General features: G+C 39.6%; 1 protein-coding gene across 2 annotated transcripts in view; it reads left to right on the top strand.

The window, feature by feature from the left end:
• The window catches only part of EXOSC2 (exosome component 2), a 491,325-nt gene that overhangs the window by 121,347 nt on the left and 342,803 nt on the right, over positions 1–27,175 (top strand). For both annotated transcript variants that reach the window (XM_044058551.1, XM_044058552.1), the window contains exon 5: positions 17,599–17,664. In XM_044058551.1, the coding sequence (XP_043914486.1) occupies positions 17,599–17,664 (66 nt within the window). The remainder of the gene's footprint in view (positions 1–17,598; positions 17,665–27,175) is intronic.

Genomic DNA, 27,175 nt, shown 5'->3' with positions numbered 1-27,175 from the left:
TAATTCCCAAATTTCTGTAGAAAGTTGCTTGGTTGAAGAGAAAAATCATCCTCAATTCACCTTACTGGCCTCTGCAGATTTGGTTCCCCTTCCTTTGTCCTCATCTGCTTTGCCCATTTGGATTCTGGAGCCGATTCCAGACCTCCTGTCTCACCCGATAGGCATGAGTCATCCAGATATCTCAAACTTCAGGCTAACCGTGTAGTTTCAACAGTTCTTTAATAGCCAGTGCTGTCTTCCCCTGTCCAACATATACTTTTATATTTCCATAAGGCATCTACAAGATAACTTTAGAGAAGTAATTGGAAAAGTTTTGTTTTTGGGCACTTCGGAAATGTATCGACCCCTTCTCAGCCCCTGTACAGTGTATCCTTGAATTTTTGGCAATGAACATATCATTTGTCTACAGCAAGTTGGGTCTGTCCTTAACAAAATCTTTAAGAGCCCATTCAACTAGGTCCATAGAAACTTATTCAGTGTTTCTGTCTAGGGCTTCTATGGACGACGTATCTGCAGCTGCAACTTTGGCCAGTCCTCATACCTTTATTACTCATTACAAATTGGATCTGGTCTTGAGGGGAAGAGCAGCCTTTGGCACAACTGTGCTCAGGAATATCCTTCTGTAAAGTCCACCCAGGATTTTAGGTAGCTGGGGACTCTGTCCCAGCAGTTAAGGATGGAATGAAAATTGACAACATCAGATAAAAAAAAAAGTTGGGTACTTACCATAACGTTCCATCTGTGTTGTCCATTTTCATTTTTCCTCAGCTTCCCAGCCACCAACTCCCAACCTTTTTCACACTTGACTTCTGGAAGAACAAGAGCCTGTAAGGACACCACTGTCGCTCTTATTGAGCTCTAGGTATGGTTTCTGGTGTAAGGATTATTGTATTAGTACTTCCTACTTTATGTAAACCAGCAAACAAGATCTGAGGTATGTAAGGGGTTGGTGCATTATGTGTAAGGGAGAAGCTCAGGAGTTTTTTATTGGTAGCCATGAGCTAAAGTAATGGCATATTCGGATCCGAACCCAACAGCTGAGGAAGAATGAAAATGGGCAAAGTAGATTGATCGTGATGGTTAATACATAACTTTTTTTTTCTAATGCCAGACAAACAAAAAGACTTAAAAGAAAAAACAAAAGGTGTTCAGTCTGCGAATACAAGATCATCCTCAAGATTCACATTCCTTGTGTGTTTACTGCTGCCTCTCACCATTAGGTAAATTGTGAAATTTGTGCTGCTTTTGGGATCAGAGCCTTTCAAGGTAGGAGAGAAAAGTTAATCAAGAGTTTGCTTCCCCCACAAACAAGGGTCATCGACTACATTTTCTGAAGGAAGACCTACACCTGCTTCTTCCAGTACTGAAAAGTAGAAGGTAAAGAAAGATAAGAGAAACAGAGAGACATATGTACTGAAAAGGACTGAAAAAAAAAGAGAGATAAGAGAATTAAAAAGTCAAGAAGGAGGTTTCAGAATCAGTTCAGTTTGTCTGGTCCAATACCTAAAACTTTGAGACAGTTGGATCCACCTGCCCATCTGGTCCAAACTCCCTCCCCTAGAACTATCTTCTCTCTGGAACTGGTGAGCCCTCATTTGCATTCAGCGATCCTACAACATAAGCCGATCGAATTATGAGGAAAATTTTTGAGGACACAGATCCAACTGGGAGTTCTCCCAGTACCACTCCGTATAAAATGTCTGGGAACAAGCCCATCGAACCAGTCACACTTCGCTCCCATACTAGCCCACTACTCTTATCTGATTCCCATTGGTCCTAACCCTTCTGGCACACCTCAGTTGAATCTGACAATCCAAAAGACTTCAACTTTGACTATGTCCCTTACTGTCTCGACTTTGATAATGTCAGGTTAATATGAGTACTGGAGCTGAACTGTGTGTGTCAGAGTGCCGATGGTAGAATCAGTCCCAAAGTGCTCTGAGTCATTTCTCCCCTTCGGTGCCTCGGCAATCTCCGTTGGAACTGAGAGGCTTCTGGAGTCAGTTGACAGAGGAAGTACATCAATGGCTCCAATGGCAGAGTCTGCTTTCGAGGCTATGGAAAGGGCCTTGGCTGGATCAAGAAGTTAGGTGTGTGTACAGAGTTCAGATCCATCCTGAATCCCAATGAAACTGTTCCTTATTTGGGTTGACAGGGACAGTCAGAACCCATAGGTTCAAGAAGGGTCAACACTTGAGCTCCCAGTCTGATTCCAATCTGTCTCCACGGGAACCTTAGTGACATGTTTCAAGGAAGCAAACCTGCAGATGGAAGCACATACTCCTCTCCTGAGTCTGTTGCTAATGGCACAGATTTGAATGAGGGGGAAGGATCCTCTAAATCCCCCCTGGAAGATGTCACATTTGGGGACTTACTGGAATTGATGAATCAGAAGGGGGGGGTTACAGAAACTCCTTCTCTGGATGAATTTGTGTTCCTTGAAGCCTTTGGGTCTAGCTCATCTGTGTCCTGGGTGGTTCCTCCTCCTGATGCATTGGTCTTATGGCACAGAGGGCATGGAATGACCCTAATGTTAGAGCCACTCCCTAAGAAAACAGTCAGAATTTTAGTAGCTCCAAAGACAAAAAGCTCTGGTCTAAAGGTCCTCCATTAGATGCCATGGTTATAGCAGCAGCCACAACAAAGAACTGTCTGAAGAGAGGAGTTCTGTCCATCTACCTAGCAGAGTCCAGGGCTTTGGACAGGCTAGGGAACCGGACTTGTACGGCAGTGACTTTTGCAGTTGGAGCACTGAATTACCTTGCTCTTTTGACTCTTTTTCCAAAAGGACTTGACCAAGGAGATATTGGTCTTTTTTGGGTAACTTGCCATTGAACATCCAAAAGACAGTGGATGCCTAAACGTCTACGCTACAGTCTACTCCTAATGTTGCCATGCAACTGCTATCAAACAAAGCAGATGGCCCAGCAAGAGTAGCTGGTACAAGCATTACCATGCGTCATCATGTCTGGATGCCACTTTGTGACTTGGGAAAGCTTCAAGGTGTCCTTCATTAATGGCCCTTTTGATGGTTCCATACTATTTGATCCAAAGTAAAAGAGACTCTTACCAGGTAGCAACTAGATGGCAAGTCCCTATCTACTGTAGAACTCTGTTTCTTCACTTCACAAAGATCCAGGAATCAAAGGAGAGGTAAGATGTGGTTCAGGAATTCAGTATTTTTACCGCAATATTCCTGGGGTAGGCCTCCCTGAGACAGAGGAGGAGGGGGCATCTCAAACGGATGTCACCCCAGAGGCAGAGGTGGACCACATAATCAGGTTTTCTGTGATCTCTTCACTGAAAAACCCTACCAGAGTTCCTGAAAGGTTACCAGACTGCTGCACTGTGTAGGCAGTGTGTGTGTGTGGGGGGGGGGGACTTAACCTTATACCCACAAGCATGAACAAGTCATTACTTCCATTTCATGGATGTTAAGGATAATCACCAGAGGCTGTACCATAGCCTTTTTATGTCTGCCAAAGAAAAGATTAAAGATTCTTGATACTGTACCTGATCAGCTGGAATCTGCAACAACAGCAGTTTCAAAGTTTCTAGGAAAAGAGTCATCCAGGAGGTTCCCCTGTCTATTCCAGGTTCTTTTTAGTGCCAAAGATGACAGGGGACCTCAGGACAATATTGGACCTCAGTCACTTCGATCAATTTGTCAAAAAGACGAAATTCTTGATGGTCTTGGTATAGTCCATATTACCTCTTTTGAGGAAGGATGATTGGATGTGCAATATAATTCTAAAAGATGCCTACTACCATGTAGAGTCAAAGGTGATCCAAGAGATTTATCCATTTCTGGCTGGGAGCCAGTTATTACCAATTCAGAGCACTGCTGATTGATCTCAATACCCCCCCACCCCCACCCCCGGGTGTTCACCAGGATTATGGCAGTGGTAGCAGCTTACCTAAGACTGCAGGGGATCCATGTCTTCTCATATCTAGATGATTGGTTCCTAACTACTGCATCCAGGGATCTATTGCTACAGCACCAAGCAATCCCACTTCCATCTTTCAGATCAGTTAGGAATAACTCAATCATACGAAGAGCAAGCTGCCCTGTACCCAACACAGAGTTCATAAGATGTTAGATCAGTACAGTTCAGCAAATTACCAAACTTCCAATGGCAAGAGTACTTTCATTAAGGCTGGTGGCTTTACAGGTAGTTCGGCATCTCTGTCCGAAGGCATATCACATGAGAGTGTTACAGTGGGTGTTGTCAATCCAATGGTCACAGAGTCTTCATCCCCTCCATGCCAGAATCTGTCTTACTCAGATATGCAGGAACGACATAAGTTGGTGGATAACTTCTCCGTCCGTGGCAGAAGGGAGACCTTCTGTTCACGAATTCCTTAGGCCTCAGTAATCACAAATGCTTCTCTTCAAGCTTGGGGGAGATAATTTCAAGGGGAAGATAGTCCAAAAGTAGAAGAGGTAGATACGCCACAACAATCGAAGCAAACCAGGTGAAAGAAGTAAAATATATCCTTTTATTCCATAGAAGTAAGCGCTTTCACGTTACAAAGAACGCTTCATCAGACTTTAACATAATGCAGGAAACCCATCACATTTAAATACGCATAAAGCACCAATGGCACACTTCATCAGTATCACATGTAAAATCACATTAAATCACCTCATCCACTTTTAAAGGTGCAGAGAAATACATATATATATATATATATATATATATAAATATAAATATAAATATATATATATATATATATATATATATATATATATATATATATATACACACACAAAGGTATAAACTCACAGTAAATATATATAAATAACTTATAAAACTACTTTAATACGCATTAGGGATGTAAATACAAATATATATATGTATAAAAAATATATACTTATAGTAATACTCATAAGGATATCCATAAAATACTTATAAAATATATATATTTATTTCTTAAGATATATATTTTAAAAAATATATGTAAATATACCCATAGGGATACTTATAAAATACTTATCAGATACATATGAGAATACATATAGAAGCACACTTAAAACATATCAAAAACTTGCTAAAAGATTTAATGCACAAATGGTCTATGTACTAAAAATGGTTTCAAAGATAACTTATCATTAAGGCCATGCCCCTTATCTGCAGCTAGCTTAATTATCCACCTAGTTTCTGTTCTCTCTGTCTTATTCCTAATATTACCTAATCTTTCTGTCTCTAGTAACTGTCCTATAACCATGAATCTAAATGCATGTGTGATATCATTCTGCAGAGTATACTTAGCAAGAGCATTCCCTTCATTCTCTCTATGAATAGCATAGAGATGCTCCCTAATTCTTTCCCTAAATGTCCTGTTGGTCTTACCTACATAAAAACATTGACATTTTTTGCAGGTAGCTAAGTAAATCACATTCCTTGATTTGCAATCTGCATACTCATTAAACTCATATTTGACCCTGGTATCAGGATGTACAAAGAGATTAGAATTCATTACATAATCACATTGATTGCAAGTACGACAGGCATAGGTACCCTTTCTCTGTGAAGTAACCCTATTGACAGGTATTTTTTCATAACATAGCATCCTTTTCAGTGATTTAGTATTTTTATAACTAAAGGCCGGTCTCTCACCTACTATATCTTTAATACTATCATCTAACTGCAAGATGTTCCAATGCCTCTTAATATTTACAATGGAGGTATTATTATTAGTAAAGGGAATAACTACCCTTCTCCTATTTCCTTTCTTCACTACAGGCTGCTTGTTAACATGATCTGAGGATTTTCGGTAACTGCTTTAGCACTTGGGTAATATATCTGGCCACATGTCAATGCTCTGTATTTTATGTTGGACAAACGTCACGCTCATTAAGAATTAGGAGTGGTGAACATAGGAGTGACATCAGGAACAAGGATATCAATGCACTGTACAGACACACAATCAAACATCCAAAGGCTAAATTTATGTTTTCAGTCATCGACAAAATTACTGGTGACCGGAGCAATATACAAGGTTGGCATAGTATCCTCAATCATAAAGAAAAATATTGGATCATTCATCTAGGGGCTCTTTTTCCCCCTGGACTTGATGACCACTTATGAACATGTTTTGGAATATAATGGATACTATAGACTAAGATTATAATAACTGTATAATACAGCTAACCTGTTGTGATATGCATTACTATTGGGATACCCATGTTACCTATATTGGTTGATATGTCAGACTGTTTTGGTAGTAATCATGTCACTAATTTATATTTTTCTATTATCCAAAATTTTTTTTTTTTCGGTCCTTGTATACCATTATTTAGATACTTTTGTATGGTTATATGTATTTCTGCTTTTCCTTATGAAAATATTTGACTATCCATTTATTTCAGTAAATTGGATATGTGCAGTAACAATTTGGATAAATATTGCAACCATCTATGCATACATGTATTGTATATACTATCCTTTCAGTATATATACAAATGTTTTTCTTGACACACCTTTTATGCTATTGCTTTATAATTGTTATATAATATATATATATATATATATATATATATATATATATCTAAAGAAACCGTAATGTTTAAACACAAAGGTACAAAGTTCGTAGAGTTATTGAAAACCTCCAATAGTGTCCCGAGGAAATGAACCAAAATCAAAGATGGCAACCCTTCGGTTCCAGCTCTCAAATAACGTGACGACAAACCTCTGATAATACATGGAGGATGATAAATCCAAATGTAAAAGCAAACTTCTAATTCAACACTCCTGGCTGGAGAACGATCCATTCAAAAACAGCAAGCTTCTAATTAACGCTGTGGCTGGAAAGCGATTAGTCTACTTCAAGAACAGCAACCATTCTGTTAGTTGAATATCTTTAATGCCGTTAAGCGCTTTCACCAACAATAACGCTTCAGACAAAACAAACAACAATGCATTGCATATAGCCATTAAAATGCTGACTAGCGTCACATACATAAAGTCAGCTCCTCATTTAAGATACACCACTTCATAGAACACATAAATACCTAAAATTAGTAGTATTTGAACACCTAAGATAACAAACGCTTTAAGGCATTATTACCAATACGTTATAATTTCTTAAAAAATTTTTAAATGACAATGTAAGCTAACTCTAAAAGTTAATAGCATCAAAACTTGACGTCTAGTTGCTAGACGTCAAACTAATAACTTATATAACCTTGCAAATGCATAGATCCATTGATCGAATTGTTCATCCTATATAGGTGTTTGCCGACAATATATATACAACAAAAGCGTCGCAAATTCCTATTATAAACATATAATACGATGTGAACCTGACATATGTCACAGCATACACACTAAGGTTGTATGGTAACAGGATTAGGTGAACTGGAGCATGAGGAGGAGATGAAACTGAAACTAAGATACTATGGTGCGTAGGGAAACCCCTTAGTGGGTCCCTACGCACCATAGTATCTTAGTTTCAGTTTCATCTCCTCCTCATGCTCCAGTTCACCTAATCCTGTTACCACAGCCTTAGTGTGTATGTGCTGTGACATTATGTCAGGTTCACATCGTTTTATTATATGTTTATAATAGGAATTTGCGACGTTTTTATTTGTGTATATATATTGTCAACAAACACCTATATAGGATGAACAATTCAGTCGATGGATCTATTATGCATTTGCAAGGTTATATTAGTTATTAGTTTGACGTCTAGCAACTAGACGTCAAGTTTTGATGCTATTAACTTTTAGAGTTAGCTTACATTGTCATTTAAAAATTTTTTAAGAAATTGTTATAACGTATTGGGACAATAATGCCTTAAAGCGTTTGTTATCTCAGATGTTCAAATACTTACTAATTTTAGGTATTTATGTGTTCTATGAAGTGGGTGCATTGCCTTTTTAAATGAGGAGCTGACGTTTTATGTATGTGACGCTAGTCAGCATTTTAAATTTGGCGCTATATGCGCAATGCATTGTTTGTTTGTTTTTGTCTGAGGAAGCGGCTATTATTGTTGGCCGTGAAAGCGCTAACCTTGCATTAAAGATATTCAACTTAACAGAATGGTTGCTGTTTCTTGGAAGTAGACTAATCGTTTTCCAGCCACGAGCGTTGGAATTAGAAGCTTGCTGTTTTTTACAATTGGATCGTTCTCCAGCCAGGAGTGTTGGAATTAGAAGTTTGCTGTTTTTTTACATTTGGATTTATCATCCTCCATTTAGTATTATCAGAGGTTTGTGTCGTCACATTATTTGAGAGCTGGAACCGAAGGGTTGCCATCTTTGGATTTTGGTTCACTGCTTCCCAGGGACAATTATTGGAGGTTTGTGTCAATAACTTCTACGAACTTTGTACGAATTTTTGTGTTTAAACACCTACGCTTGCTTGGGTTACTTGGTTTCTTTAGATCTATAACATTTTGGCTTGGTTGGCTTATACAAATATATATATATATATTAACACTTTTGTAATAGGTTGATATTACTTTGAGCCCACTAACACTTCCTTTCATACTTGAAAACTGTGTTTAAAACACTTAGATCCTGGTATTCTACTCTATTATGTTTTCAACCTAAGGGTTGGATTATACCATTGTCGTCACTGGTGGATGTAACTTATAAATATTCATGACATTGGACTTTGGAATTCATGCTAATCACACTGAAGAAGGCTGTTAAGCCGAAACCGGTTTGTTATTTTTATTACAGGACATTTTTGTTCTGTAATTTATACCTTTTTCAACAATAAAAGGATTCTGACTGCTTATGCTGGCCTCTTGCATTTGATTTACATTGGTTTGGCCGAGCATACCGTACTTGCGTGGAGTTCTGTTTGTTTACTCAACACTTGAGCTCCCAGTCTGATTCCAATCTGTCTCCATGGGAACCTTAGTGACATGTTTCAAGGAAGCAGACATGCAGATGGAAACACATACTCCTCTCCTGAGTCTGTTGCTAAGGGGACAGATTTGAATGAGGGAGAATGATCCTCTAAATCCCCCCAGAAGATGTCACATTTGAGGACTTACTGGAATTGATGAATCGGAAGGGGGGGTTACAGAAACTCCTTCTCTGGATGAATTTGTGTTCCTTGAAACCTTTTGGTCTAGCTCATCTGTGTCCTGGGTGGTTCCCCCTCCTGATGCATTGGTCTTATGGCACAGAGGGCATGGAATGACCCTAATGTTAGAGCTACTCCCTAAGAAAACAGTCAGAATTTGAGTAGCTCCAAAGACAAAAAGCTCTGGTCTAAAGGTCCTCCAGTAGATGCCATGGTTATAGCAGCAGCCACAAAAAAGAACTGTCTGAAGAGAGGAGTTCTGTCCATCTACCTAGCAGAGTCCAGGGCTTTGGACAGGCTAGGGAACCGGACTTGTACGGCAGTGACTTTTGCAGTTGGAGCACTGAATTACCTTGCTCTTTTGACTCTTTTTCCAAAAGGACTTGATCAAGGAGATATTGGTCTTTTTTGGGTAACTTGCCATTGGACATCCAGAAGACAGTGGATGCCTAAACGTCTACCCCACAGTCTACTCCAAATGTTGCCATGCAACTGCTATCAAACAAAGCAGATGGCCCAGCAAGAGTAGCTGGTACAGGCATTACCATGCGTCATCATGTCTGGATGCCACTTTGTGACTTAGGAAAGCTTCAAGGTGTCCTTCATTAATGGCCCTTTTGATGGTTCCATACTATTTGATCCAAAGTAAAAGAGACTCTTACCAGGAGGCAACTAGATGGCAAGTCCCTAACTACTGTAGAAATCTGTTTCTTCACTTCACAAAGATCCAGGAATCAAAGGAGAGGTAAGAAAATGTGGTTCAGGAATTCAGTATTTTTACCACAAAATTCATGGGGTAGGCCTCCCTGAGACAGAGGAGGAGGGGGCATCTCAAATGGATGTCACCCCAGAGGCAGAGGTGGACCACATAATCAGGTTTTATGTGATCTCTTCACTGAAAAACCCTACCAGAGTCCCTGAAAGGTTCCCAGACTGCTGCACTGTGTAGGCAGTGGGGGGGGGGGGGGGTACTTAACCTTATACCCACAAGCATGAACAAGTCATTACTTCCATTTCATGGATGTTAAGGATAATCACCAGAGGCTGTACCATAGCCTTTTTATGTCTGCCAAAGAAAAGATTAAAGATTCTTGATACTCTACCTGATCAGCTGGAATCTGCAACAACAGCAGTTTCAAAGTTTCTAGAAAAGAGTCATCCAAGAGGTTCCCCTGTCTATTCCAGGTTCTTATTAGTGCCAAAGATGACAAGGGACCTCAGGACAATATTGGACCTCAGTCACTTCGATCAATTTGTCAAAAAGACGAAATTCTTGATGGTCTTGGTATAGTCTATATTACCTCTTTTGAGGAAGGATGATTGGATGTGCAATATAATTCTAAAAGATGCCTACTACCATGTAGAGAGTCAAAGGTGATCCAAGAGATTTATTCATTTGTGGCTGGGAGCCAGTTATTACCAATTCAGAGCACTGCTGATTGATCTCAATACCCCCCCCCCCCCGGGTGTTCACCAGGATTATGGCAGTGGAAGCAGCTCACCTAAGACTACAGGGGATCCATGTCTTCTCGTATCTAGATGATTGGCTCCTAACTACTGCATCCAGGGATCTATTGCTACAGCACCAAGCAGTCCCAGTCCCATCTTTCAGATCAGTTAGGAATAACTCAGTCATACGAAGAGCAAGCTACCCTGTACCCAACACAGAGTTCATAAGATGTTAGATCAGTACAGTTCAGCAAATTACCAAACTTCCAATGGCAAGAGTACTTTCATTAAGGCTGGTGGCTTTACAGGTAGTTTGGCATCTCTGTCCGAAGGCATATCACATGAGTGTTACAGTGGGTGTTGTCAGTCCACTAGTCACAGAGTCTTCATCCCCTCCATGCCAGAATCTGTCTTACTCAGATATGCAGGAACGACATAAGTTGGTGGATAACTTCTCCATCCGTGGCAGAAGGGAGACCTTCTGTTCACGAATTCCATAGGCCTCAGTAATCACAAATGCTTCTCTTCAAGCTTGGGGGAGATAATTTCAAGGGGAAGATAGTTCAAGGTAATTGGTCAGCTGTGGAGGCCAAACCTCACATCAGTATCTTGGAGATGAGAGCAGTCCTCCTAGCATTGAAAGCTTTCCAGGGCTACTTACCCAATGGTGTGATTTCCAGCCAGACAATATTTCAGTAGTATGATACATCATCAGACAAGGAGAGGAGAGTTCATGTCTTCTCTGCTGGGAGGCCATGGGAGTTTGAGAGTAGGCGATGTCTTTCTTTTATTTTTCTGTTAGCAAAGCACATTCCTGGGACATTGAATGTTCTAGTGTATAACACGGATCTATTGTTATGGTAAGTACATTACTTTTGTATTGAGTGAAAGACTGAATTTGGTGAGTTGCATGATTTATTGGTGAAAGCCAGCATCATATGTGGTGCAGTAAATAATTAGAGAAGGATCAGATTACACTGAGAATCAGATTTAGTATTAAATAATTATATAAAACAGTTGATACTTATGAAGTGAGTGAAATTACTTTGACACAGTTAAGAGCTCTCTGAAGAGGTCAGTGACTGTAGAGTGGCTTTTGATTTGGAAAAGCTGAAAACAAATAAAATTGCAACAAAGCTAAGTCATGATGGCTGCATCAAAAATCAAAAGGAAGTCAAAAATGACACATTAACAGTTTTATACAACTAGAGCAGTAGTAAGCACAGTTAGAAAACATAGCCTGTTGCTAATCAAGTCTGCAAGACTTGTAAAAAGAACCATTTTGCAAAGGTGTGTAAAATGGAAGAAACTAATATACAAATTAAGGCATTGCCTGCATTAGAGCACATTTTTGTGAAACAGTTATTTGTGGACATGATATATGTTGAGAATTTGCATACTTTGAATGATGTGCAACATAAAAGTACTGAAATATCCATCTAGAAATTCTTGGAATTACAGTACTAATAATAATTGTGGAGTTCAGACAAGCCATAAAATTGTAAAGTGTCTTCAAACATTTGAAGTTCTGGAAATGTAAAAAAAAAATGGAACAGGGATTGCAGTTAATTACTTGTTCTGAGTATTGCATAAATACTAAAAAGTCACAAGCTGTGTGTGTAATTATAAGAATAAGAAGTACAAGATAGTATCAATGGTGCTACTACTTTAGTTCATCATTTGCCTTGTGTGCTGTGGAAAGTGATCCAGAGAACCTGCTTGGGGGTTAGCATTCTACCTTAACCACATTTCTTATGAGTGTTTCTTAAACTGGTATACTCCCTGTATCTACATATTGCTATGATCTATAACCCTTAAATATTTTACTGTGCTACTCTAATTTTTCTTCCTAACCAAACATTACTTTTATATTTTATTCCCTCTCTTCCAGTCACTCCCCTGCTAACTTTTTCTGATTGTTTTAACCCTCCAAAGGGCCACCTGAACTGTAGACCAAAACAGTGCATTCTCTTATGTGACAACTCCAGCAAGCCAGAAGTCCTGTGTCAGGAAAAGAACAGTGGCAACAGAGCGCTCTGTAGGTGGATGCATTCAACCTGAATTTCTCAATTTCAACCAACAAATGTCCTTGTAGCAGGTAATCAGTCTGTCAACAGTAATTTTAATGAAAAATTAAGTTAGGCTGTGTGTGCACACTGCCAGAGTACATTTTGTCCCCACCCTGATAACTGATTAGTGTTCCTAAGCAATATGTAAAATTTGATCTGCTTCTGCAACCAGTCCCCAGTGTGGCTAATAGAAAACCTTAGAGCATTCTAAGACAATACTGTTTTCCACCTCTAAATGGCAAGCTTTCTTTTGATTCTATACATTCCCTACTTGTGTTGTCTGTAAATATCTTGTGACCTGTAATACTTATCAGTTATGCGTCACAGCTACTATATCATAGGCAAAACCGATAACCGCAACAAGCACTGTAGTGCTTTTCTATGAACAGTAGTCTTCTGTACTTAAAAGCATGTAAAGTTATTACCTTTTAAGTGCAAAAACCCACACTTGCCTGAATCTCTAACCACAACTCATAGATGTTTTTTTCTTTCACTTTTCCTCCATATTCAGATGCTGCCTTATTGAGTTTTCTCTGCTTCAGTTCATCCTCTTTGCACTCTGCTTCCCTGCTGTACTCACAATTCCCATCCACACCCTCTTACTCTACTTTTATACTTTATAAGTGCCATGCTCATTGCACTGCCAACCACTCTCTTCACTTAACTCATCAGTCCAGACCAACCATTCAGTAGCTTATCTGCTACTACTGTTGTACTCTGCTTAAATTTATATCACTGTGTTTACTAATACAAATGCCTGTCCTGTAACAACCTTTTTCCATGTACTCCTGTTTCCATAATTCTTCTTCCTGTCCCCTTCTGTACTAAAGCAAATCACTTGATACTGTCCTGTGTTGCATTCATTAGTATACACTACCTAGAACACTACTTTCTCCAAACCTCAGCATAGCACTCTACTGTGCACCCACAAACTAACTACTCCTTTTCAACTTACTTTCCCTTCTAACTGCAGTTAACTCAGTACCTTTCACTATTCATAATGTTTCTAAAGCATTCTGTATTACTTACTCTCCCCAGTATACTAGCACACCTCACCAGCTACCATCTATCGCCCCTCTGTTTAAAGTCAGCCCATATTGACTTATAAATGCATTGTCAAAACCTAGCAAATATTTCCCCTAACATATCACCCTCCCTCTAGCAGATAACTTACTCTTACAGAAATCTGAAGTCAAACTCTTTAATGACAAAACTTCTAGTGAAACCCATACTAAATTGCAAGCGGCTTTACAGTTTCATCCATAAAAAACTCCACCCAGAAATTCATGGGCACATTTGCCCAAATCCTGGCTCTGCTTAAAAGCAAACCAGCCCTACTATCACCTCTGTAGTGGGTACTTCCAAAAATATTTCAAACTTATCCTCGGAATCCAACCACATCCTCCTGAATATGAACCTTAGAAGTATGTGTAACAAAATTCAACATGTTTATGCACATCTTGCTAACTACTCTCTGATACAGTGGTAGCCACAGAAACTTGTGTAGGGGAGACCACCTCCACAATGAAACCGGTCACTAGCAGAGTCCCTTGGGTTTCTCTGCTAGGTGTATTCCTTTTTGGCATTTACTCCTTGTAAGTCAAGGCCAATGTCAAGGGTCTCTGGCTGACCAAGTTTGTAGATGAATGCAAACTAGGAGCAGCCATAGAATCTTCCCAAGATGCTAACATCCTACAGGAAGGACTAATTATACAAGGTATCATTGGATCCCACTGTGGACCCTTTGCATATCTTTAAAATAAATTGCACGAGAATTACTCAAGCTAGGGATTTAAACATTGCTTGCAACTTGAATAGGACATGTTGGAGATGGCAGTTGTGTGTCTCAGAGAATTCCTCTTCTTTGTAACAGGCATCCATGTAACATCAATGTGAAGCAGAGCTCTTCCTTAGCCCTATTCAAGAGAAACGTGGGCCAGTAGATGGGAAATCAGACATACACCCCAGGTTTAGCACCTGTGCCTCTAAAGGACAGGGGCAGCCTGCAAATTTGTCCCTTAAAATGACCTCTAAGGCGCATAAAAATGATGGGTGTATTTGAGATGCTTGGCTAGGCCTGAAAGGCTTCAGTTTTGATTTTTCTAATATATACCTATAGCTCTTTGTATCATTTATAACCAAATACAATCAATTTCAGCTAAGAAATCTTTGTCAGTATACTAATTTGATGTAACCAGAGCATACTAAAACCATGCCAGTAGATTGTGCTATTCACATTTTAATGAAATCTTCCTGAATGCCCTGTATAGTTCTGCCCCAGTGCATATCAGAAGGGTCAAATCAAACCCCTCTCTGTGGCTAACAAAGAAACACATGCTTCAAAGAGAGAGACTGGAAAGAATGGTACAAAAATTGAAAACTTCATGCACCTTAAAAAACATTGCTTCCAACTAGACAGACAGACAAACCTGTTATACCAACCTACAAACAGTGGTAATGTTCAAACAGAAAAACAGACATTGTGGAATTGCACTCAGCAATTCTATGTGCAGCTGTTCTTTTAAAAGCACAGCATATGTAGTTTTAGAATATCCAGATTTGTTCTTGGGTACCTTCACTAGAAAATTTCAGACTGCTTTTGAGGTATAACTTTGCATTGTTAGACACCACCAATAGGTCTACATGCTTTCAAAAGAGGTGTATATATAACTTCTTTTGGAATGAAGAATGCAGTACAGGCACAGAAAATACCTCTACTGAGTTGATATAATCTCATACGTCAACTTCAGAAATTTTTTCCGAGAACAGCAAACTGTTGTAAAGCTAATCACAGTGAAAATGCCATGCACTGGCTGCGTGATTTGGGACCACTGTCAGCATGGAAGTGTATTTAACTCCTTAAGGATTGAATGGTAGTTTTACCAGCATTTTCCACTTAGGTGTCTAGGTAAAATTTTTATGAAAGATTTGAGGGGATCTGTGAAGGTGGAAATGGCATATAGATATTGATGCATAGTAATTTGATGGGCAATTTTACTTGCATTTTACAGTGACAGCCTTTCTGCACTACACTTTGCTTCTTTTAGGGAAGGCTTATATGACTTCTTTTCTTGGTGAGGAATGACTTGTGTGCCCAGAATACATCTTTGAGCTGTCATTACAATTCAAGTAGAAATTGTGCATATTTCTGCAGACAAGGACCTTTTTTGTAACTGAAAGAATGACACCATCTAAGCTGCCTGTACTATCTATCTATAGCATTGAGGTTTGACCAAATTCACTATTGAGCTACATTTAATCCTTAAGGGTAGAATGGCAGTCTGATGCATTTTGAACCTGCAAGCCCATAATTTCATGAAAGTTAAAACTATTACAGGCCACCTGACATATTGCCTTTTATGTATGACTAGTGGGAAGACCTGTGTTTTTAGTCATTTCACATTGACAATCTGACATCTTTCATTATTCTCTCTTTTCACTGGAATGGTGATCTGATTTATTTTCATGGTGGAGAATGCAGTATATGTCAGGAACGTGCATGTACTGAATAGTTATTACATCAGAAGTAAATGGTAGTACATGAGTTCAAATGCAAGTACAAGGGTGGGAGGAATCTTTAGCTTGCTGACAAATAAGTACAGTAAGTACTCAGCTGTGAGTATCTAATATATGAGCAGTTGAAGTGCTAGGACATGCAGTGCACCCAAGGAAAAATTGTATACAGTTTTCAGGAAAGATGCAACCACCACTGCATGCATGTCTGGTAAAATGTTGTCATGTTTGCAATTTTAAGCTCAAAAATACATGAATGACAATCTGTGGAGCTGCATTACAAAAGCACAGTTTGATCTTATTATAGAGTTGTATTTTGTTGTTCCCTGTGTTCAGAGGAGATCACTCAAACATACTGCTACTACCAGTCTGCTGTCAGCACCTCTAGACTCCTTGGCAGCCTTAGACCTGCTCCACATGTATATCAGACCTGGTAATTACAGGCATTAGGACCACTATCAATATAATGCTTGCAGTATGTATTCCAATCTGCATGCAGAGCATTTGATACACTGCACGGCTCCATTGAGTTTAATTCGCAAGTCCATTACCTTTATGTTCAGCATCAATGTAAAATGTCTTAAATGTTGAGGTATAGCAAACTGAAGTCTTCCATACCTTCAGTATTTCTTTCCTGCCTATGCAGCCCGAAGAATCCTGGAAACCTACTTATAGATTCTGGTGTCATATTAGTGGTTGGAGTAACATACCACCTCATGCATAAATTGTTTTGGAGTTATACCCTTAGTGTATGTTAGTAGACTTTGATTTGTAAGATCTTATGTTTTTAAGTAATGACCTGTATCAAGACATCTGTTGTTTTAATGAATACCATAGGATGGCTGTACTGTAGAAGGTCTAAAGCTGACTGTCCTGAAGTAGGTGAGTGAATAAACATAAGTACGCACCCCAACATTTTTTTAACTTCTAAAATTGCACTGCATTGTTTTACAACTGAAGGAATTCATTTTCTGGTTAAGTTATTAGTGTTGCGTAACTGGCCAGTCAGGTGATCACTGCTGTCCAAGTAAAAGTCTGACTTTAATAATGCATGTTAAATTTGTCCTAGTACTTTATTATTATAATGTATTTTAAGATTATAAGTTACGTAATTTCATTATCATGTCCTTGAGTTAGTTTATTGAGTGGATTGTTTGAAACATACCTTTGTCCAGAGGGGTCTTATGCACTTTTCAGTTTCCCAGTGATTGTGGAACCTGATGAGTGATGCTTTTGGAGAGGTGTTTTCCATTTGATAAAAATGAGAAACTGGGAAAAAGTTAAGGATGTATCAGGTTCATAGGTAGGTACTAGACTATTGGCCCTAGGGCCTATATAAGCCTAGCCAAATTCAAATTAATTTTGCTGGTAACAATGTACAAAAGTACCCCTGGAATCCTGAGGTCATGAATTATTTACACTAGAGTTATAAATGGAGTAGGAAATCTTATTTTGTTTAACAGTGATGAATCGTATTCATCTTTCCCTTCTTGTGTGTAAAGATTTCTTTTATTATATATTTATAGAGAAGGCGTTCAGCAGAAGATGAACTGGCTATGCGAGATTACTTGCAGGAAGGAGATCTCATCAGTGTATCCTTTGTTGCTGACCTGTGATTACAAGAATAATGGCAAAATACCGATTGCTAAATACAGTTGTTTGTCCATGTTGTTATAATTGGACCATCTAATCTCTACTCTTGAATTTCCAGGTAATTAGTTATGTACATGTATTAACTTCAAATTCTGACCCCTAGACAAAAATGTGGTTGGTATTTGCTGCTCTGCCAACAAGAAATCAACTACAGCTGTAAAGGTGCTTTGTGAACAGTCCTTTTTATCGTAAAATATTGTTTCTTATAAAAAAGAAAATATTTTATGGTACCGTAAAATAGAATCTGGAATTGTAGCAACCACCATCATTATTTATCTGTATTCTGAAGTCTCTTGCTAGTACTGGAGTACAGAGACCCAGGTTATTACACTCCTCTTGATGTATTTTCTGTAATTGCCTGCAAACATTTGTTACATCTCTGGGACTTGGGTCCTGCACTGCCTGTTTTGTGGCACTGTTCCCTCGCATTTTCACTATTTTTATATTTGACTTCAATTTCTGCATTTGTAGGAACAAAATGGGATTCAAGCCATAGATAAATAATGATGTTCTTCATGTTTCATTGTTGCAGTCATTACATTTGGGTTATCTGCCTGCAGGTAGCCCTCAGCCGGCCTGAATACCGAGTCTTGGATTCCTGTGTCGGATGCTGTCTCTTCTTCCATGACATCAGGTCGTCAGAGGTATAAAACATGCAGCCGACGTCATTACATCAGTCTTTCTTGCCGCACAGTGCCCGAAGCAGAAGCAGTTCACAAGTGCTGGTCGGCATACTCCTGAAATTTTTGTTTTCGAGTTTCAGAACCGAAGTCTTCAAAAAAGCTAAGTACCCCATTGGGGATCCTTTTTCTTGCTCTAGTAATATGTGCATGAAGTGTCATTGTGTTAGAACTTTTCAACATGTTAACATTGTGCTGCAACTTTTCAACATGTTAAAGACCAAGATAACATTGTGAGGTCTAAGGCAGTGTCACAGGCTGTTAATATAATCTGTATTTTAGAAACTGGTACTTCTGTGACAGTTGTGGTCATATTCAAAACTATTACCTACTTTTTTGGGATCTTTGATTAGCACTTTTACAACCAAACTAGCTGTAGTCAGTGTATAGCCAGTGTTAAACGAGACCTTGGGCAAACATTTAATTTGTGCCAGTGGACCAAAGTGATGTTAATATTTAGTATTTCCTGACCTTGAAGAGGATAATCTAATGTCAAAATTGATGGCATGATTAGGGTGTTAGAGTAGTACCATGGTCATTTGTTAGCCTTGCTTGCTGTCTGTGTGTATCTAATTCTCTGGTTCTGTTGCTGGATGGGTTGCCTGCTTTTGGGAGTATGCATGCCCTCTTATTCATATGTATTTACACTGGTATCATCAGAAAACGTACTATTCAGTGTGAATCCAAGATCTTTTTTTTTCCAACATATTTTCAATGTCTCTGTCTATCTCATAAAGCAGTTTCATCCAAAATGTAAAAGTGTTGATATTTTATTTACTGCATCATGAAGCGTTCAGCTTTTTCTTCTTGGTTCCAAATAAAAACATCTGAGAGTTTTTTTGCTGAACCAGTGTAGTTAATAAGATAGGCAAGTTTAGCATTATTGGCACATTTTAGTATCTTCTAAATATTTGCATCATAGGTATGGCTTTTGAAAGATAGCTGTACCCAGAAACTGAAAATGTATATATTTATATGGTTTAAATAAACGTATTTCATTACTACTTGACTTTTTTATGCATTGCTAACCCATTTGCATCATTCTTAGTGTTTACATGATGCAGAGTGCTGTACTTTTTCAGTTTGACTTTTCTCCTCCAAAGCACTTTGTGCCACCCATAATTTGACATTATTATTTCAGGACCTTTGTCTCTGCATTTACATAAAGTGGTAGTAGCTTTGAGTTATTAGCTTCTTTGCTCATCTTTGAAGACAGTATCAGAAATTCTTTTTCAGTAATTCACTGTGATTTTTGCCATAAAACCATGTTATTTCAAGACTGGTGGTCTCTCTTGTAGTTTATATTTCACACTTGTAGAAAATGCAAGCTTATTTTTGGTACAGCCTTTCATGCCAAATGTCCTGAACGTACACCTTTGCTTCTTCCAGAAAGTGCATTTGTTAGAGTGTATGTTTGTCATCTGGAGAGACAGCATTCCTGTGTTGTGTGCTGGGAACTTCTGTGTGGAGTGCACCCACATTTTCCCTTTCACCAAGATGATTACTATTGAGCAATGAATGGTTACAGACCATTACTACTGCACCTGAGAGTGTGATATTGGGTGCCAGAGCCATGGTAGTACCAAAAACTTTTCCATCGATGAAACAGATAACCAGAAATGACCTCACGTCATACCTGGTGGCATGCCTGCTAGGAAGAATTTGACCAGAGTGACTTTGTTAGAATCCTCCCAGTTTAGTTGATTAGGGAGCCTTTAAAAGTCTTCATGAACTTGGGACTGAATATCAGGTCATTGAAAAGGTAAAAAGAAGGCACTGTTAGCCAGAACTAGAATTATATCTAAGAATTAACATTGGAAGTTTCATAGCTGGATATTTTTCGTAACAAAATAAGTTCTCAGTTATGTGCTTCAGAGTATGTACTTAAATTATGGTAAGATGTCCTTTCTTATCACTGTTGCAAGTATTCTTTATTGTTGGGATATCCTGTTGAGGACATTCGAGCATCCATCCAGCATACCAAACCCTGTACACCTGCTAGGTGTTGTAGTTTGGGCTTATGGCCTACATGCAAAGCATAAGGTACATATGTGATGTATGGGCCCTAAAACTCAGAACTTCTTTGCCACAAGTCCAAATGCTCACTCTGAATTAGGTCTGTACACCGTTCACAGAGTTGACAAATCTACCAAGCCTTCTAAAAGTGTCCCATTTTAGTTCCTTCCTTTCTTTTTTCATCCCTGTAGTTTGCTTTCCTGTCATCCAAGGAGGGAAAATGTGAGTGTGGGAGGCAGGTTCTCCATAAAGATGGACATAAGAAGTGCTTTTTTAAGGCACATTGTGCTGCATACAACTATACACAGTGTGAGATTTGTCAGGCATTTTTCTTTAAGACACTCTGCAGTCTTCTGTTGTCCCTCTCTGTTCTGAAAACCAGCTTCTGAAGCTTTTGCCTCAGGGTATAATGGCCAAATCCGCTTGCCCCAAAGTTCAGCTGTCACTTAAGATAAAAGACAAAGAGGCACATACTGATCCTGCTGCTGTCCAGCCTCCACTGAACATTTCCATCGAGTTGGATGAAGAACCTGAGGACCATCCAGTGCCAGCTACAGTTTCTTCTGCCACAAACCAGTTGGTGACCAAACACAGAGCTTTCTATCCGCATGTCTGCCAAGGCTGTGCATTCATCTGGTACAGATTTTGATTTTGAACAATGTTTGATTATACAGGAAGAGCCTAGGGTGATTCCCCAAATATTAGTTAGGGAAGATGACTGATACCATCATCGAACCTAGGCAGGGGAATAAACCATCTGGATTTGTTAAAGCAGATGTTTCTTTAAAAAAAGAACCAAGAAAACAAATGTGGCATCTATGGTTAAGGATCCTCACAAAGAGTGGCAGGACTTTGCTCAGCAGTTGTTTGCTCTTACGGTTCTGAAACCCCTGCAAGGTTGTATGTCTTTTGCTTCTGCTCCCTGTTCTTCCACTTTGTTTAAAAGGCCTAGGGATTTTGATTCTTCTGATGAAGAACAGGATGCTAATGAAGAGTCATTGTCATATTCCTCCCAGATCCACTCTTCTCTTGCCTTGGGGTCTGATAAAGAAGATTCAATATCCATTGAGTCTCCTTTTGAAGACTTATCCTTTGTGGACACCATGTTCCTCATGATGGAACACTTTGTGGAATTGTTCCCAGGTTTCTGATGTTCAGAAGAGATATTATCAACTCTTACAAATGAACTCACCCAAATGTTCTGCAGTCCTTCTAGTTTTAGCTGCCCTTTTGGTTACATTTTCTGCAGCTTCTCAGAATCCTGACTCTCAACCTCCAGCCCTTAAGAAGCCAGACATATTTTATAAAGTCCTGAGGATCGTAAGTATTTGTACAGAAGTCCTTCATCTCATCCAGGTGTTGCCATGTCCACAAATAAGCCATCCAAACTGCTGTCTTCTTCCAAGCTTTTACTTTTTGACAAGAACAGCCGTGCTATGTGGAGGTATGGAAATAGTGTGCAAATCTGCTGCTTTGGCTATTTGGGCCATTATTTACCAAAACTACATGACTAGATATGTCCTGACTCTTTTCTCCCAACTTGGGATTTTGAGTGATATACCTGATTCTGACAGACTTCTGATTGTCTCACAGGTGGCTCATCAGTCCATTAAATGTAGTTATGATGCTGCTTATGCCTTTTGTAGGGCAGCTGCATCTGGTTTTGTCATGAGGAGATACTCTGGTTGAGCCTTCAAGCCTTACCTGAAGTCATTGAGGCCAAACTTTTACATTGCCCCCTTAGACAACTAGAATTTCTTTGTTACTGCATCTGCATAATTGTTTAAAACCCTTCAGGATAGGGGTAAGGTTTTGCAGTACATGAATCAAATCTTTGTTTTCAGTTTCCCTAAGTTTGAGAAGAATTATCCATCTAAACCTTCTTTTGTCTGTAGACAGCCTGCTAGGGGAAAGAGTGTGGCTAAGTGAATTTTCTCCAACAAGCTCACTTATAAAGTTCTAGGGGCTAAACACTTTTTTGCTGTTAAATCTACCCCTAGCTGACATCCAGCCTTCTTCCCCTTCCTCGATCAGATTCCTCTGTCTCTCAGGCTGACTTTTTGGCTTGGAAGTCCCATCTTCCATTCTCCAGCTTTCCCCAGCCTCTTCCTTCCAGTGCCCTCATTTTTCTTTGATTCTGATGGGTCTGGTGAAACATGGAATCGTCAAACTTGTCCTTTTGTCTCAGCAGGGAACAGTATTTATTCCAGAATGTTCCTGGCAGCCAGGAAGGATGTGGTCAAGGAGGCCCATGCTAGACCTGTTTTTTCTCAACACCTTTCTGAAGGCCTATCCTTTTCAGGATGTTGTCTCTTCAGATGCTTTTCCCTTTGTTACTTCCTCATGCCTTTCTGGTGTCTCTGGATTTACAGGATGCTTATGTCCATATTCCTGTTTATCCTCTCCACAACGTTTTTGCTTCTTTATTTTTTTCTCTCATCAGCTCTGCTTTGCTTTTTGGACTTTCTGTAGCTCCTTGGTTCTTTACCAAATGTCTGGCCCCTGTGGTAACCTTCTGCAGCCTTCAGGGAATTTAGATATTCCCTTATTTGGACAACCTTTTAATCCAGCCCCCTCTCTGCAACTCCTGCTTCAGAATCTCCACTTCACTATGCCTCTGTGTAATGTGGAGTTAACTCTTAGTTTCAAGAAGTCTGTGTTGACTCCCTCACAGGATCAGGTCCATTTGGGTTGCAGGATTTAGACCATTTATATGTTGGCTTTTCTGTGGCCTACTAAGGTCCTCTCTTTGACTGCTTATTTCCAGTTTCTCCTTCCTCTTCCAGTCCTTCTTGCAAGGGAATTGATCTGAACTCTGGGGTTTATGGAATCCACCATTCCCATGGTTCCTTTTGTCAAACTCCACATGAGGAAATTTCAGTGGCATCTCAGGACTCTTACTTGGAAGAGTCTGTTATTGGTCGCTCTTACTTCTGCCATGAGAGTCCCTGAACTTCAGGTTGTCATGGCAGCTCCTCCCTTTTTGGATTTTCACAAGGAAAGTGTGTCTTTGCACCAATACTTCTTTTATGACCAAGGTGGTTAATGATTTGTCTTCGAACCAATCCATTCATCTTTCTTCCATTATCCACAGGAAACTGGAGAAAGGGTTGTTCACGCCTTGGATTTACGTAACCAGTCCAGATATTAACTGGACAAGACAAAGTATATATTAAAATCTGAGCAACTTTGTTTCCTCTCATGCTAGGAAATTGGGTTTGGCAGAGTCTAAACAAACCATCTTCTCCTGGATTTCTAAGGTCCTTTCTTTTTGCAAATATTTATATGACAAGGAGCTTTCCTCTTCTTTTCATGCAAATCCTACCAGGGCGCAGTGGCCTCTGTGAGTCTGGTACTAGATCCATCTTGGAAGCTGCTACTTGGTCTTCTGTTCATGCTATTACCAAACATAAGTTAGGTGTCATTTCCAGGACCTGGATGGGTTTTGCCGGTAGAGGGTTCTTTTATGCCTTCCTCCTCTCATGCTTTCCAGTAGCTTTATACTCTTCCAAGAGTAAAGAATAGTGCAGCAGTGATGAGGAAAGGACATAGTACAGTTTTGGGTAAGATCTTACCATAACAGTAGAGGTACTATTAGTCACCATTGCAGTATTCTGTCTCTCCCCCGTCCCGTGTTACTTTCTGTTGCCTTCCTTCTGGCCAGGGTTTTTTTTTTTTGCATCTTTTTCCTTTCTTCTCCTTTTATTCTTAGACGTGCATGTTATTGCCTTTCTCTGGGGTTGTTCTGGTTCTCCTGGGGCACTTCAGTTCTGAGGATTAGGTGCCAATATGTACCTTATACTTTGCATGTAGTACATATGTCTGACCTATGATGCCTGGAAGGTGTAAAGGCTTTGGTATACTGGCCGGACATTCAGCTGCCCTCAGCAGGATATCCTAAGAGTAAAGAATATTGCAACAGTGAGAAGTAGGACATCTACTATTGTGGTAAGATCTTGTACTACTGTACTATCCTGAGGGTCTACATGCTAAACTTAAAGAAGTATAAATGTTAGCAGTTGATAACTTTAAAAGAGCTTTTCCTTCTTACTTAAAGATGGTGGTTCAGAGTGACTCTGAGGATGTTTAAAGTCATACGAGTGAGAGATTGTTGCACAGTGAAGCTGTTACTGTAGCAAAGCATGTGTCAGATTTTGATACAGTGTGTGGGAAGAGAGGTCACATAGCTAGAATTTTTACTGGCACTTGTAACAGAATTAACATCTGTGAAAACTATAAGCAGTGAAAAGCAAAAACATTCTAACGATATGCCTATGGAATGCAATCAGTTGTCTGCTAGAACAGTTTAGTCAGCCTTCTGTTGTTTTGCTGCTGCAAAGTTAATTAAAAGCTTTGCCTTATGTGATGGCAAGGCACTGCTAGGGCTGCTTGAGTTTTGCAGTATGGTCATGCTTATAAAGATACAATATGTTTGAAGAAAGAAGACCTTGACTGAAAAAGCAGTTGAACTAGGCTTCATTCACAGAGATAAACAGTATCCGTTGCTCAAGTACAAATAGTGTGTGTGTGTGTTTATAGAGTGGTAGTTCACATTTCTATAGCTCCCAATGTAGCAACACCTTACATGATAATAGGGAAAGGGTTTCTCCCTTTAAGATTTGTGAAGGTAGTGGGAAGAAAGTAAATCTTTAGATAGACAACATTCTAAATTTGAGGAGGGAAGCCAGTAAGTAGATAAGCCTGCAGGTACACCTCTGCCTAACCTGGAAAATTGGAGGGAAGCAAATACCATATACACTAAAAAGATTGTAGGAGTCTAACAAAGGTCAAAGAATAGTATTAGAGGGTAGTAAATGTGGAGAGACCGTATAAACTTAAACATAGCCCTAGTGATAATCATCTTGTGTCATACCCAGAAATGTAGAAGAAAGGAGGATTCTGTGCATTTGGTTTATAAAAAAAAGAACAAGAAAGAAACTGAATAAGCTATAAATGTTACTAAAGAATAATGTCACGTAGTCCTATCTCGCCTCCATTATTACATGTGGGTTTGGAGCCGATCCTCTGCTCTGACTTGGCCGTTTAGAAAGCCTGAAAGCTTCTGATTGGCTCGTGGCTAATAGATATCCCGTGATGCATGTGCACATTCCCCGATCTCGTTTGCCGCGCCTTCAGTCGGAAGCTTCTTTTGGTTGGCCGTGACTAAGTGATTTAGTTCTTTATTATTCTGCTTGTTAGAAGTTTTTAACTTCTTGTGAAGTGCTTTTCTTATTGCTGTTAGCCTTATTGTGATAACTGATTGTGTCAATTTAACAAGACTTGACTTTTTCCTGGATTTGACTTCTCTGCTACAAAATTTTGAGCCTGTTGGCCGTTTTTGTGTGTTCCCGTTAGTGTGTGTGTTTGACTAAACCGTTTTACTTGGAGGTATTGGTCTGTTCCTCTTTCCTTTACACTAGGTTTGTTTAAGTTCGAGAACCTAGTAAAACTTCCCTTGGTTATTTGTTGTGAGAAAATAGGGCTAGATCTGTTTAAGTTAGAGGATCTAGTTCCTCTCTTGTTGAGTTAGTTTGTTGTTTTAACTCTCTTCAATCACCTATTGAGACTGCCATTATGTCTAAAGAACATAAAGAGCATAAACAGGATTTAAAAAGTGTCCTAAATGCTCTAAAAAATGTCCATCACTGATGGACATAGCATCTGTGTGTACTTTTTAGGGGCCATACATCTTCAAGAGACTTGTCTCTTTTGCCATTACTTTAGTCCTAGAGTGCTCCAGGAACTGAAGAATAAGTTGATTCTAAAAGGATTGTTAAAACCTTCTTTTGAGGAAGACCTAGCCAGCACGTCGTCCTCTGCTAGGTCGCATTCTTCCAGTAAAGATAAGGGCAAGGCCTCCAAAAGGCCTTCTCCAGCGTCAACTTCTGTCTCTGAACCTCCACAGAAGTTACCTAAATCGGAGATGGTCTCTGTCTCTTCAGCTCCACTGTCTTTGGAGCAGTTCGAGATTCTGGACACGGACATTGCAGTATCGGCACCCAGTGTTTCAGTGCCGATCACCAGCAGTCCTCTTCGGAGCCGGTATACAGACATTCCACCGGTCTCCCCTACTTTAAAATCACCTATATTACAGAGAGTGAGGTCTCCAACACTGTCCTCCAGATCCTCCAGGAGATTTTATTTTATTTATTTTACATTTGTTAACCGGGGGTGTCTGAGCCGAAAAGGCTCTCTTTCAGCAGAGGCCCGGGGAGAAAAGCTCCACAAAGAAAAATTACATCACATTTAGTTATTTAGACATGATCAGTATATACACAAATTACAAGAGACATGTTTTTACAGTGGTATGCGGCACATAAACAGTTACAGTGGAGAGAAACAGTTACAGTGGAGAGAACAAACAAAAAAATATTAATTGTAAAAATAAAGGTAATTAATAGATTTGTGGGTACAGCTGAAATTTGAAATTTCTGAAGAAGACATCAAGAGAGTGGTGCTTAGACTCCTTAAGTCGTCAGCCTTGCCAAAATTTTTATTGGCTCCGACCACTTCTGTCTTGGAGCCGACTCCTGTTACCGACTCTGCTCTTTTTCCTCCTCCAACCCAGATTGGGCCTTTGGAGCCGATGCTGTTGGTACCGACTACAGTGGTGTCCTCGGCTCCAGCACCCCGGGTGGTTGTCTCTGAGCCGAGCCCCACTCCGACACTGTCGGCACCGTCCAAAGTGTCTAGGGTCCGAAGCTCTTTGGTTGGGCCCGAGGGGGACACTTGGAACTGAACCTCTTCGGTGCCA

This window comes from Protopterus annectens, chromosome 16.part0 (genome assembly GCF_019279795.1).
Source record: "Protopterus annectens isolate FY-2018-M chromosome 16.part0, PAN1.0, whole genome shotgun sequence".
Taxonomy (NCBI): domain Eukaryota; kingdom Metazoa; phylum Chordata; order Ceratodontiformes; family Protopteridae; genus Protopterus; species Protopterus annectens.
This window is presented reverse-complemented; position numbering and strand designations above follow the sequence as displayed.